General features: G+C 35.3%; 1 protein-coding gene across 2 annotated transcripts in view; it reads left to right on the forward strand.

The window, feature by feature from the left end:
* Positions 1-14,534, forward strand: part of KYNU (kynureninase) — a 128,844-nt gene extending 114,310 nt beyond the window's left edge. For both annotated transcript variants that reach the window (XM_072789064.1, XM_072789065.1), the window contains exons 11-14: positions 2,831-2,883; positions 5,126-5,211; positions 11,046-11,276; positions 12,541-14,534. In XM_072789064.1, coding sequence (XP_072645165.1) covers positions 2,831-2,883; positions 5,126-5,211; positions 11,046-11,276; positions 12,541-12,663 — 493 coding nt within the window. In that variant the 3' untranslated portion in view covers positions 12,664-14,534. The remainder of the gene's footprint in view (positions 1-2,830; positions 2,884-5,125; positions 5,212-11,045; positions 11,277-12,540) is intronic.
* Positions 14,535-15,383: the final 849 nt, after the last annotated feature.

Consider the following 15,383-nt stretch of genomic DNA (forward strand, 5'->3'; position numbering starts at 1 on the left):
TCAAAGAGGCAAATGCACCCTGATGTTTATAGCAGCATTGTCAACAATAGCCAAACTATGGGAAGAGCCCAAATGTCTATTGACTGATGACTGGATAAAGACACACACACACACACACACACACACACACACACACACAGATATAGATATCTACATATAACGGAATACTACTCAACCATCAAAAAGAATGAAGTCTTGCCATTTGCAACAACGTACATGGAACTAGAGTGCATTATGCTAAGCAAAATAAGTCAGTCAGAGACAAATACCATATAATTTCACTCATGTGGAATTTAAGAAGCAAAATAGATGAACATACAGGAAGGGGAAAAAAAGAGAGGGAAGCAAACCATAAGGGACTCTTTTTTTTTTTTTTTTTTTTATTTATTTATGATAGTCACAGAGAGAGAGAGAGAGGCAGAGACACAGGCAGAGGGAGAAGCAGGCTCCATGCACCGGGAGCCTGACGTGGGATTCGATCCCGGGTCTCCAGAATCGCGCCCTGGGCTAAAGGCAGGCGCTAAACCACTGCGCCACCCAGGGATCCCCATAAGGGACTCTTAACAGTAAGAGAACAAACTGAGGGCTGCAGAAGAGGAAGTGGATGGGGGATGGGCTAAATGGATGATGAACATCAAGGAAAGCACTTGTTATGATGAGCACTGGGTGTTATATATAAGTGATGAATCATCACTAAATTTGCCTGAAACCAATTTTACACTGTATGTTAACTTACTAGAATTTAAAAATTTAAAACAAAAAAAAAAAAAAGAAAAAGAATTCATGACAAATATTAGCTGATCTCTTGCTTGATCAACACTAGTAATCTTTATACTATTTGACTTAGCTACACATAATATTCATGCAGTATGTTTCCTTTCTATGGTGGGAGGATAGTATATAGATATTTCTTCATTGAGTGATTGCATTTGCCAAATTTGAAACAAATCTAATTTTCTTTTTTCCTTTATTCTGTCCTCACCATTTTTGCTTGGAATCCCATGTATTTTCTTCCTCCTGAATTTGTGGGACATTTGCATTTATCCTTTTATAATGATGCCCTGTCCATGCTTGATGGCTGGGTAGCTTCAGGGGCATTATCCTTTCTCTGGTGAAAAAACATGATGAAAACTCATAGGTAGCAAGTAACAGCCTTCACCGCATCATTGGTTTGCTTTTTCATTTTATCTGTCTTTTTAATACAGAATTTTAAATGTTTATGGATCTATTGATATTTGCTTCTGTTTTTCCTTTCGTTTTTATAGTCAGAATTTTTTCTTTCTGGGACACCTGGGTTGCTCAGTGATTGAGTGTCTGCCTTTGACTCAGGGTGTGATCCTGGAGTCTCTGGATAGAGTCCCACACGGGGCTCCCTGTATGGAGCCTGCTTCTGCCTCTGCCTATGTCTCTGCCTCTCTCTGTGTGTGTGTCTCTCATGAATAGTAAATAAAATCTTAAAAACAAAGGGTTTTTTTCTTTCCAAAACCTTAAATATATGCGTATCTTTTATCTTTGAGTTTTCAAAATGTGACAATTATCACATTAAATTGTTACATGATCGGAGGACTATTTTTATTTTTTTTTAATTTTTATTTATTTGTTTATATATTTATTTAAGAGAGGGAGAGCATGCCCACAAGCAGGGAGAGTGGCAGAGGGAGAAGGAGAGGCAGAGAAGCTCAAGCTAATTCCACATTGAGCTTAAAGCCCAACTGGGGCTTGATCTCATGATCCTGAGATCCTGAGATCATGACCTGAGCTGAAACTGCGAGTCACTGATTGAGTCACCCAGTCACCCTTGTTTTTATATTTTCTGTTCCATTTGTCCCCCTGATGCTTCATTCATCAGTTTTATGCATATTCATTTCATTAATTTTATAACATGTTGAAACTGTAAGATACAGCATACTCATCATTATAACCTTCTATTTCAAAATTTATTATTTTCACTCATATATTCTCTGTAAACTAAAGAATATTTTGCCCAGTTCTAATGAAGTGGAATTTTTTATTTTGGCAGCATTGAAACTAAAAATTTATTTAGGAATAACATTATCAGGAATATTGAATTCTTATTTCTCAAATTTTTTTCTTTATTTTATAATTCTTTTCCTCTAATATGCACACACATACATACATTTATGACTTTTCCTATTTATGTATTAATCTCACTAAAGTGGGATCCCTGGGTGGCGCAGCGGTTTAGTGCCTGCCTTTGGCCCAGGGCGCGATCCTGGAGACTCGGGATCGAATCCCACATCGGGCTCCCGGTGCATGGAGCCTGCTTCTCCCTCTGCCTGTGTCTCTGCACCTCTCTCTCTCTCTGTGACTGTCATAAATAAATAAAAAATTAAAAAAAAAGCCATGAAAAAGTCTCACTAAAGTATGGAAATAATCAATTCCATTTGGAAATTATTCAAAATTTTCAACAATTATATAGGTTATTCTAACACTTTCTCATTAGGGGAGCCTATTGTGAAAAGTATATTATTGCATTAATTGCTTTCTCTTTTTGAGCTTATACCTTTGTTTTAAAATCTAAAAAAAAGAAACCCTCAATATTTTTGTTCATTTTATTTTAAATAAGGGAAAAGATTCTTGAATATATATGATTTAACATCACAAAAAAACAAATAATCTGAATAAATTGATTTTTTAATCTTCATTCTGGATCAGGTTATAAATATAAATTGCCTTATATAACATATATATGCTTAGATATTTAATAACTCACATCACAAATGGTTTTGATATATAAGCCCCAGATCTCTATATTAATTGCAGTTATTTTTGTAGGTCAAAATATCTAATGTCTTTATTTATATTTTAGGTTAGTGGGGTGGTTTGGCCATGAACTCAGCAGCCGATTTAAGATGGATAACAGTAAGTGTATTCAATTTCCCTTCCCAAGTCATTTTATTCTACCTTTATTTCAATTTTCATCTGTCTTTGTATGATATGTAATATACATGCCTCATGGAGAGTGCACTTTGAAAATGCCACTGAGAATTCTTAAAATAAGAAATGACATTTCCAGAGTGTAAGACTAAGTGTTTGTAGATTTTAGCATGGATTTGAGTCTATCCCTTTGTAGGGAGATAAGTGGAAGTGAAATGTAATGTACAGGACTCAGATCTCATCAATATTAAGTACCCAAAACATCAGGCAGTGAGGACAGAAAGATATTTCTGGCTTGTAGTTAGACCCAAAGAGACTTCGGTGTCAATTCCACTTTGCTGCTTAATAGTTTTGTGATGCTGCACAAATTATATCATCTTGGGTTTTTTGTTTGTTTGTTTTCTGTTTTGTTTTCCTTCTTGCATATCTAATGTGAATAATAAAATCTATGTCAGGGTTTGATTTGAGAGTGAGAAGTTCAAAGCTGTAAACTAGTAGCACAGAGCAGTGCTATTTTATAAATGTTCGTTTTTATCTCTCTTTTTTCAGTTTTTCCTTTTGTGGCTTTGCCACACACAAAACAATAGAAGTTGAACCCCAGCAGGTAGAAATGAGAGTGCAGCCTGTGCAAAATACTTCCAAACTGTCCTGTTTCTTTTTCTTGAGTGATTCTATTCTTCAATCACATGGAATATAGAAAGCTTCATACATTTTTTGAGAGTTTCAGTTCAGCTTGATCCTTCAGACTGCTACCAACCTGAGTTGCTATTTTAAATAAATTTACATTTGCAAAAACCAAGATGCAAATGATCAAGATGGGCTGTTCCAGTCAAATTAAGAAATCTGTATTTTATCTTGGCGGCTGGAATAATTAGCTCCGTTATTATGCCAGTTACTTAAATTTTTTTTGTGATGGGTTTTCTTATCTGTAAATGAAAGAATTGGACTAGATCAGAAGTGGGCAGAGTTTCTCTGTGAAGGGCCAGAGATGAGATATTTTAACCTTTTGGGATTATACTCTCTGTGGCAAATATTCAATTCCGCCCTTGGAGTGCTAAAGCAATCATAGACAGATGAGTGATTGTGTCTATGTTCCAATGAAACTTTATTTACAAAAGCAAGTTGGGGGCCAGATTGAGTCCCGAGGACATCATTTTTTGAGACCTGGGTTAGATGCATCTCTAGAGACGGGGAATATTCTGATGCTCTTTTAGTCGGGTTTAGCTTTAATTCAATCTCCAACCCGCGATCTTCTCTATTGGATCTGACTTGCTACTATTCAATCTAATTGATTCTAAGTAGGGTAAGATCTGATATTTTTAAGAAGATTTTATTTATTTATTAATGAGAGACACTGAAAGAGAGGCAGAGACACAGGCAGAGGGAGAAGCAGGCTCCCTGCAGGGAGCCTGACACAGGACTCTATCCCAGGTCCCCAGGGTCATGCCCAGCATATGAAGGCAGATACTCAACTGCTGAGCTACCTAGGTGTCCCGGATAAGATTTGCTATTAATTTACCTCTTAAATATGTCATTCTTAGGCAGATCATTATTTAATTTTATTTTTTAAAGATTTTATTTGTCAGAGAGAGAGCACAATTCAGCGGGAGCAGCAGGCAAAGGGAGGGGCTTCCCCCCAGGCAAGGAGCCCAATGTGGGACTTGATCCCAGGACCCTGGGATCAGGACCTGAACAGAGGACAGACACTTAACCCACTGAACCACCCAGGCATACCCAGATCATTTTTTAAAAAGCCTCTTCTTTCCCCCTATGAGAAGCCACTTGCCCCAATAATCCTAGTGCTAAAAGTCACCTTCACAGGTCATTTCATTCTTATTTCTGCCTTTGGATAACATTACAATTATAAGCCATTAAAATCTTGATGTTTTTCTTTCATTGATGTGGTTTCATACTAGAAAAGCGAAGCATGGGGCAGGCTAAGGAATGCTGTTTTGGGAGTGGGAGAACAGATATGTGTCTGAGGGCTCTAGAGTTTGGTAGGGGGCTAACAAAGTGGGGGCAGGGGACACAGACATTGTAGATGAAAGAGAAATACGCCAATATTTTAGGTACATGCAATTTCTCTTAAATATCTCAGAAAGCTTAGGAATGAAAGTTCTTAAATCTTACTCTTTTTCTCTCTACTACTTTACTGTCATAAAAAAAATCCATAAGGGACTCTTTTTAAGGTATGTTTTATAAAAATGACATGATGTTCATTTTTCAGAACTGCAATTAAGCCCTGGAGTCAGTGGATTTCGAATTTCAAATCCTCCCATTTTATTGGTCTGTTCCTTACAGGCTAGTTTAGAGGTGAGTGATCTATGCTTCGACCTTCCCATATCTTTACCTATTTCTTTACCTGACTGTGACATGTTGTAAGACCTTCTCCTCTAAACAGCAAGATTAATGTGCTCCGTGTGTAAACAATGGTCAAAGGCCAGTGTTCTCCTTTAGAACAGAGACTCTGTGCTAATTGCCATTTTTAAATTTATATCTCCACCCTCAGCACTGTGCTTGGCACGTCATCGATGTTGTTGGCCCTTCATAAATGTTTGGGAACTGACCAGCATATACATATTTTTAGTTCCACTTAGGATTTGTATGAACTTAAATAAGTTGTTGAATCTTCTTGTGGTTTCTCTATTACACAATAAGCATGTAATATTTAATTCTTGATTAATTCACTCATCCAACATTTATCTATTAAGAAAGTATTATATGCCAGACACTGTTGTGATTACTGGGGACTCTGTTCTTTTGGTTCTGTGAGCCAATGAACTATGTCACAAAACTATAGGAAGACAGACCTTAAGGGGAAAAAGAAAAGAAAATATCAAGATAAACCAATGATTGAGCAAGATTGTCTCATGAGATACTTGGGTTTTTTTTTTTTTTTTTTTACTGGAGTGTCCATGCCATTATATTCTTGTAAAATCTCTACTATTACTGACTTGATATATATTTTTAGTAAATTCATATTTTTAGTTAAAATCAGTTTCACTCTAAATAGTAATATCCAAGGAATCAATTCGGTTTTCTAGATCTGCATATCTACCTTTTCATCTATTTATATAGAGATACTAATCTATTTTATCTATCCATTTAGATCTATATTATATTCACATGTATAACTTAACTATTTGGATATTCATTAATTTCAAGAAGAGACTAAATTTATTTAAGTAAATCTATATTGTAAATATATGCTATGTAACTAATACCTATATATAGTAAGTGAATATATTTTATATGCATATATCAAAGTAAAATATTTTAGGTAAATAAGTGTTTCTCTTTTTTAGGTAAATATGTGTTTCTAACAGATCTTAAGTATATAGCAATTCAAAAGAGAATTTGAAGTTTTTAATTCAAGGTATTTTAAAATCATCTAGTTCGTGGTATTTTAGGAAATCCCGTTGTGAAGTATTCCAGAATGAATGACTGGATAACAACTTCCAAAATCCTTTCTAAACCTAAATTCTAGGATTCTGTGAACACGCCTAGCATTTTCTCATTTTGCCCACTGGATGGCAATGTAAAGTTCTTTTTTTATACAACTTCACCACTAGATAGTGGTAATCAACACTGTTTCACTTCATCCCAATTTAAAGAGCACCTACTCACTGTGACCACTAGATGGAGCTTGTGTTGTTTTCGCTTTTTGGCAGTTTTTTGTTTTCTTCTTCTTCTTTTTTATTTTAATTGAAAATAGACCCAGTAACAAGATTTTTCAGGCAGTGAAAAAAATTTATTTATTTATTTATTTATTTATTTATTTATTTTTTATTTATTTATTTATTTTTTATTTTTTGGTGAGAGAATAGTGAGAGAATCTGCTTAGCAAGTCAGGTAATAATACTTGGATTGTTTTTATGATGTCTATTCAGAGAAACAGTTCTGTAAATGTTTTTAAAATGAAATAAAATTCTGCTCACTTTGCAAGTTTGTGTCAGGGAGAGGATAAATTACAATATGAAAAGCACCAAGGTGTACCTTGGGAAGAACTAGTACTTACATTTCCACTGATTTTCCTTATCTTTGCCAATGAGTTCTCAGTCAGATCTGGAAATTTTAAACACTCTAACTTTAGTATGTTTCTGCAAGTTGACTGATTTCAAGTATTTAACCCTTCTGCCATGAAAAAAAAGTCACATTCTCAGTTTTCCTACCACCAGTTCTCTGGGCTAGTCTTGAATAATAAAAAGCTCAGAAGTTTTTACCACTGCATCACACAGTATTACAGTCACCTAGACAAGGTTCTTATTTTCAGCTGGAATCTGATGATTGATTTATTTTTTTTTTCTTTACCATTTAAACTTAGCAAAAAGACCCTAAAAGCCCCGAGAAGTGGGATATATACTTCCCTGGAGCATCTTATCACTGAAGTATTTCTCTTGAGCCTCTTAGAAACACGTTACTGGGGTTAGTCGCTGCTGATGCTCTGTTCTAGCCAAAATATCTTTATGCAATCTAACGTTGTGTTAAAGAAAGTGTTTTTGAAATTCTTCTCCTCATTATAAATTGCAAAATTCTGAAATTACAAAATAATGCATTTTATTACTTCTTATTTCTTACCTAACCATTAAAATGTTCTACTCCCCAGAAGCCATGGGAGTAAGCATCAGGGCAGCCTTCATGTTGTTCCTTCTCCTGTTTGCGTTGTCACATTGTAGGAGTCAGGTGATTGAAGCTTGAATAAAAGAGAAACAGATACATGAATCAAAGTGCCTTTCCTTGTTGTAGCTACTTCTCTTTCAAAAAGTTTCCTACGTAGTCAAATACCAACTGGAGGAGAGATTCTAAACATAAGAATCAGTGTACATGGATATGGTATCTGTTTTACAATAGGATTTTTTAAAATATTGATATGTTTGTAATTACATGTGCATCCAATTGAATGATAGTATGAAAAATACTACCTTAAAATCAGTTTCAAACTGTCTTTTTCTTTAAATCATTAGCCCTTAATAATTTTTATCACCTATTTATATGGTACAATATGGTACAAGTACAAATACATATAATACAAATATATATAGTACAATTACGGTACAAATTTTATTATTAAAAAAATATGGATCAAAGGAATCTAGGGTTCTAACTAGGAGGCATAAACTGTCTCCCTCATTGGGACACTAAGTGTGACCTTAGGTGACAACTGTCTCTTCATTTTATGTACTCAAGTTCATTTGTCTCATTTTTTAAAGATTTTATTTACTTATTCATGAAAGACACAGAGAGATAGGCAGAGACACAAGCAGAGGGAGAAGCAGGCTCCATGCAGGGAGCCCAATGTGGGACTTGATCCTGGGTCTCCAGGATCATGCCCTGGGCCAAAGGCAGACACTTAACTGCTGAGCCACCCAGGCATCCCTCCTTGTCTCATTTTTTAAAAGATTTCATTTATTCACAAGAGAGACACAGAGAGAGGCAGAGACATAGGCAGAGGGAGAAGCAGGCTCCCTGTGGGTACCTGATGCAGGACTCGATCCCAGGACCCCGGGATCATGACCTGCTCCAAAGACAGACGCCCAATCACTGAGCCACCCAGGCGTCCCTCATTTGTCTCATTTTTAAAATGAATATACTTATACCAAATTACTTCAGAAATCTCAATCTGCCAACTACTAACTTGAAATTAAAAAATACATCTATTGTATTTTGAAGGGTCATACTTGTATGCAGCAATAGGTAGATAATTTTTAGACTTTTTCAGTATATGAACTTATAATGAAATAAATAGCTCCAAGATACAAAATTAGAACATTCAATTAAAATATACGGCAAGGAGGAAGAAATGTATTATGTGGTTTCTCAGAAAGTTATTAGGCAGCCAATTTTAAGAATTTAAGAGAAAAAATGCAACAATCGAAACATTGTACTATACTTATTTTTCCCATTTAAACTTCCCTAACTTTTCTAGCTTTGTATTCATTTTGCTCAGTAAGAAAAATAACCCACGTAGTTGAAACTCTGCCAAAAATTGTTATAAGCTGAATATTTTCAAACAGCTTTCATTTTTTCTAATTTAAAAAAAATATTCTTTCTCAATATTGAAAGCATAGAAATAATGAGAAGCCAAAAAGAAAGGAAGATTTTTTTTTTCTATTCGCCCGTTAACTCCCATTATCCCCTCTTAATATTTCCATGTGAGTCCTCAGAAGAGACCTTCATACCCTCTGACAAGATTTTGAGTGCCTCACAATGCAGCTGCCCTTTCTGTAGTTTAATGATGGAAAATGGATTCATATTTAAACGTTATTTTATTATCAAAGAGTAACAGTATGTTAAAGTTGAGACTATTTGTCATAAAAAAAATCAGTTTCTAGTTATCAGAGAAACCTGCAAGAACGAAATCTTTAAAAAACCTGTAAGCTTAAGTAATAGTCCCCAAAGTCTTACTAACCTGTGAATACAAATGAAATATCATTAGGAGGAGTACTTCACACGTTGCTCTTACCTGTATCTCACGGGGCTTATAGCAGAACCAGAATACGTTTCAGAATTATTTATAAATTAAATGTTCCTTGAATTACTATTAATCTCCAAAGAGAAGATTGGAAAGATTTCCTCGCCTTTTATTCCTATCCTGACAACCAAACCGCTGGCGGGGTCATGCTTTGCTCTCTCCCTCTTGCTGCCCTTTGTGAGAATGGATTCCCTATCCAGGATCTCTTGATCCAAAAGTGGGCAGAGTTCCCCTGAGTCCGCCTTGTGCTAGCTCTACTTACATTTTAGTTTACACAGGCCAATGAGGAGATGGTTCCCATCAAACTCAACGTACCTGGGGTTACCTGAGTAACTAGGGTTACCTGCTGGTACCGCCCATCTCAGATACCTTCTGAAACACATCCAACTCCAGTTGCATCCAGTCTCTTCCATAATCTGTGATGTCTGGTGGAGGAGAGAGAAAGATACCATCCTAGCCTGTTCCTCTGGTCTTCCTGGGGTATCCTTACCTTCAATACCAATCTGTTGATCTCCTTCAGCCAAAGCCATAGCTTCCATGCAAGATAGGTCAACATCTTTGCCCACGTGGTTTGAGTTCTATTGGAATGCCTGTTCACACGTGCCGCATGCATATACAGAAATAACAAGCTTCATCAAGTCTAGATGTCACTGAATGACCCTATCTTTGCTCTGTGGCATAACGCGATACAGAAAAGGGATATTAAGTGACACGCCAGAGCATCATGCTCTGTTTGCAGTTCATTCAGTTCTTATATGTAGGATATATTTTTAAACTCTACTTGACCTTAAGAGATAAGCTAGAAAAGCATGTCTGTGTTGACCTCTAATGTTCCAACACCAGTTATTGTGTGCACTTGTCACTCATCTTAATATACGACACCTCAGGCAGCAAATGGCAGTATTTTCACACCAGTGCGAGAGTTTAGCAGGGAGAAAAGATGATGAAAGAAGAAGGAAAGATAAAGAGAGAGGGGGAGGGGGAGGGGGGGAGAGAGAGAGAGAGAGAGAAACAGACACACACACACACACACACACACACAAGCCTAACTGCCCCGGGACTAACATATATGTTATCTAACATTACTTGCTTCCCTGTCTGACAAAACTTCATTTTGTTACTTAACTGCTTCTTTGCTTATTGTTACTGGGAAGATTCAGGAACTGGCAAAAACAATTATAAATAATCGTGGTAACACTGCCTTTTATATTTACACGAGCTCTTATACTTTTGTGTGGACCAAAAATTATATCAGAATAGAAAAGTCCTCTTGATTGTGGTTATATTAGAATGATTGTGAGGAAAAGCTTTGAATTTCATGATCTTTAAGTGCATTTGTTAAGATATGCCTTACTTATATTAATTATACTAAGCCAATTTAAAATATTTCCAAAGGAATGTTATACTAACATTTTTTTTCTTCTTTTGCAAGTGTTGTTTAAATGACATTTGTAAAGGTTTTTTTTTTTTTTTTTTCTGTATGGAAACTTTGCACATGGCTTCTAATAGCCAAGCATTTAAAAGAGGACATGTTTTTACAAAGGATTACCTAAAATGGGATGTTTTTGGAAAGATCAAAATCGGGCATTTCCTTTTTTAACATGGTTTTCAGTCAATTTCTGCTTCTTTGTAAATCAACGAGACACTGTTAATCTGATTGTTTCCCATTCTGTAGATCTTTAAGCAAGCAACTATGAAAGCATTGAGGAGAAAATCTATTTTGCTAACCGGCTATCTGGAATACTTGATCAAGCATTACTATAACAAAGATACAGCAGATACCAAGAAACCGTTTGTGAACATAATTACTCCATCCTGCATAGAGGAGCGTGGCTGCCAGCTTACACTCACATTTTCTGTTCCAATGAAATATGTATTCCAAGAACTAGAAAAACGAGGAGTGGTTGTAAGTATATCTCTTGCTTTGCTCTACCTAGTTTTCTCTCTGGGTTGCATGTTGGGGGTAAAATTTGGGTTCTTTGGCTAATTGCACGTTATTTCACATGGGGCAGTTAGTGAGGATAGATTAAGTGCCAACTAGATAATCATCACCATGCTAATTGAAGGCATAGAGATCTGTCATTTCTGACAAAAAAGAAGAAACCACAAATTTTGAATTTAGGAACCAGGCTCTCATAATTTATTCATTCTTGTCATTACAGCTTGAGCAGAAAAAAAAAATTGTTTCATCAAAATCAATTAGGACATGTTTTCACTAGTTTTTACTAGTGAAAGCCCAAATATGTATGTTTATTGAATAAACAAAATTAAAGAACATAACATAATGGAGAGGAAGTAAAGAAGTCAGTCTTATTAGTGTTTGAACCAAGTCATTTTCAACCTTGTCATTTTAGTCAAAAAAGAACTGTAGACACATCTCAGGGATGTTAACATTGTATGGAGTATATATGTGTATGTATATATATTTTTTAACCCTTGGGCCTAAGTGATCTGTTTAATCTCTTGAAAAAAATAAGCGTTAATCAGGTCATTTCAGGAAAAATGGTGGTCATGTATCTACTTCCAGTGACTGTAATTTAGGATTTGCTTCTCACACCTGAGAAGAGTTATCTCAGATTCCAGAGGCACAAATCCGTATATTAGTGTTCCAAATCAAGTTCTACCATTTGTAAGCTATGAACTCCTGGGAAAGATGGTTCATGTCTTTTGGTGTGAGTTTTTGCATCTGGATTTTGGGAACAAAAATATTTCCCTCCAAAAGTGATAATGAGAGTTAAATGGTCTAGTTACACATAAACCATTTACTTCACTCTCTAACTCATAGTAGGTGTTTCTTAAGGATTAGCCATAGTGATCTTCAGGCTAGACCAAATTATCTGGGTCTATTTCATGACATTTCAAGGATACAGCCAACTTCTTATTACATTATACATTAAAGGATCAAATGTAAAGATAATTGGCTAAAACTCTCCAGATCTCAGCTAAGTTCTCATTCATTTAAATGTGCCCAAGGGTTCCAGTCATTCCAATCTCCCCACTGATAAATTATATCCATGACAATTTAAAAAAAAAAAGGCTTATATATTAAGTTTTAGAGAAATCAGTATGATTGCTTTATGTAAGTTTATCTTAAATGTATTTTTTCATTATGTGAATAATTAATTTTAACAGTATTGTGGCTTTATTTCCACCCTCCTCCCCGCCCATAGTGTGACAAGCGAGAACCAAATGGCATCCGAGTGGCTCCAGTTCCTCTCTACAACTCTTTTCATGATGTTTATAAATTTATCAATCTGCTCACTTCTACACTTGACTCTGCAGAAACCAAATAGCAGAGTTTTCTAGAACAGCTTAAGCAAGTGATATTGAAACCTTCTATGGTTATTTTATTATTATTTTCAAATTTTAATAATTGGAAATTTTTCAAAACCCATCACATGTAACTGGCAATGAATTATATATTTTACAGAAAAATCTGATGTATTTTTTCCAAGAGTCTGTGATTCTGAGGAGTCCACATGTCTGTCTAATTTCTTTGTGCTGGTGGATCAAAGTTTTCACGGGTCCAAGTATTATTTACACAGTCTTAGCTAGCTGTCACATTTCATGGTCAGTGAATGTTTTATGTTGATTTAATTTATAATTTGATTGACAACTTCATAATATATGTGCAGTTTTTTGTGTCAATTTTAGAAATGTTGCTTTAGATTTAATTTACCAAAGAGTTTCTTATAGTCACTGTAGTTTCACAGCCTGATATATGTATGATTTTGCAATATTCCATCCAACTCTAATCCAAGGAAGAGAAAATACATTTTCTAGGGCAGTAGCTTTCAAATGTTTGGCCAGAGTCCACACTAAGAAATATATCTAATATCAGAGACTAGAATTTATATATGTTTATGTCTTATTTTATTGATCTTAATATATACATTTTTATCATTTTAAAATATGTGAAAGAATTCTTTTAAAATTCTCAATCAATAGTTCTTACAATTGCTATTGACCATTCTTTCATGTTACCATCACTGATATTAGCATACTTCTCACAATGAATAGATGATTTTTTAAAAAATGGTAGATATAGCAAAAGCAGAAGAGTCATAAATTATTTATCTGTGCTCTGCTATTTATTCATTTTATCTCATTACAACAAATGTTGATTAAAACTCGTTAAATTTATTTCTCCACCAACTTTTAGGTCCTAATCCATTTTACATTGTTCCTATATCTGGTGTTATCATAATTTCTTATTTTTTTTAATGGGGACTTGCCCTAATAGAAAACTTTAGATGTTAACCCTGTCTCTAATATAGTAAAACAAATCATTCCAAGACACTTGGAACTGAGAATTAGCAAATAGTGTTTCATCTGTCAACCTCTAAGGTGAGTCTATGGACCTTTCCCTCTATAGGAGGAAAAGCTACAGTTACACTCAGCCCTGTTGGACTTCCCTGGTTTTCAGCTGTTGATACTACAACCACTATTCATGAAACGGCAAAAGAGTCTACATTTATATACCTGAGCAGCACGAAAGAGTGACTACAAGATAATTAGTGCCCCTGATGAATAAATTTGAATGAAATTAACTTAGACAACCACTAGAGTTAAATCAAAAGATGCAGAACTGACACCAATACCAGCACCTACTGATATGTATTGAGTACTCACCGTGTACCATGTACAGTGCTGGTCTATTTAGATGTTATCTTATTTGACTGGTTACAGAACTGCTGTAGCAAAGCTTCCCCCTCCAACTTTTGCCAAAACTCATCTTTGTGGAAGGAAAAGTTCTCAAAACCCTAAAATTCATCCATATACAACTTCATGTAGAAGAAATCATTTTGAATGTCGCAGAGATAAGCAAAAGAGACATGGTCTCAGCTCTCAGGGAACATGCAGTTTAGTTTATAAGTTTAAGTTCTAAAATATGCTAAGAAAAAGTTTAAAATAAAATATGCTAATCACATTAAAATTATATAAAATCATGTATACAAATTATTCAAAGAATAATCAGCACTATGTCTTCATCATGCAGGTTAGGAAAAGAGTGTTAGAAATTCCCTTTCTCCTTGTTTGCATCTCTCCTTCCTCCCCAAATCTAGAGTTAACCGTCAAATCATATTCTGTGTTAATCATTCCCTTACTTTTATTGAAATTTTACATCTATGTATGTACCCATAAAAATATATATGTGAACTTGCCTGTGTGTGAACTTTGTGTAAATGATTGTATATATTCTCCTTCCTTTGCTCAACATCAAGTTTTTGAAATTCGTCCGTTTGTTACATACAGATTTTTATCCATTTTCATTGCTGCTCAGTGTTCTAGCATATCATTGGAGTTATCAATTGATTATTTATTTTTGGAGTTATTCATTTATTCAATTGCTAATGAACACTTGAATTTTCCAAATATCTTTAGTATTGCAACAATGCTGCTATTAACATTCTTGGTACACAGGTTCAAATGTTTGCCCAAGATATAGCTCTGAAAATATTGGGTCACAGGACAAATGACATGTTCAACTTCACCATATAATATCAAACTCTTCTCCAAAGAAGTTGTACCAGTTTCCAATCCAACCAGTAGGAAATGTCAATAGTAGCTGTTGGTTGCCTTTGTCATGTATGCGGGCTAAAATAGCCACTAAAATAACAATGAATGTATAACTTCCAGACAAGTAGAAGAAGAAACGAAGACATACACACCCATACTGCAGTTTAGGCTTCAGAAATCATCCTTAATCTGTGGATTGAGCAAAGACTAGAATTTTATCTGAGTTTTGCCCTTGCTCAGCTCTTTCCCTTCTCATATTCTCCAAAGATTTTCATGATAAGCACCCCTTCAATGCAGCATATTAATCTAGGGGCACTTGGGTGGCTCAGTGGGTGAAGCGTCAGACTCTTGGTTTCAGCTCAGGTCATGATCATGTGGGTTGGGTTGTGTAATCAAACCCCCTGTTGGGCTCCTAGCTCAAGAGGGAGTCTGCTTGAAGATTCTCTCCCTCTGCTCCTCCCTCCTCTCTCAAATAAACCTTTTTAAAGAAAAC

Source organism: Canis lupus, chromosome 20, assembly GCF_048164855.1.
Source record: "Canis lupus baileyi chromosome 20, mCanLup2.hap1, whole genome shotgun sequence".
NCBI lineage: Eukaryota > Metazoa > Chordata > Mammalia > Carnivora > Canidae > Canis > Canis lupus.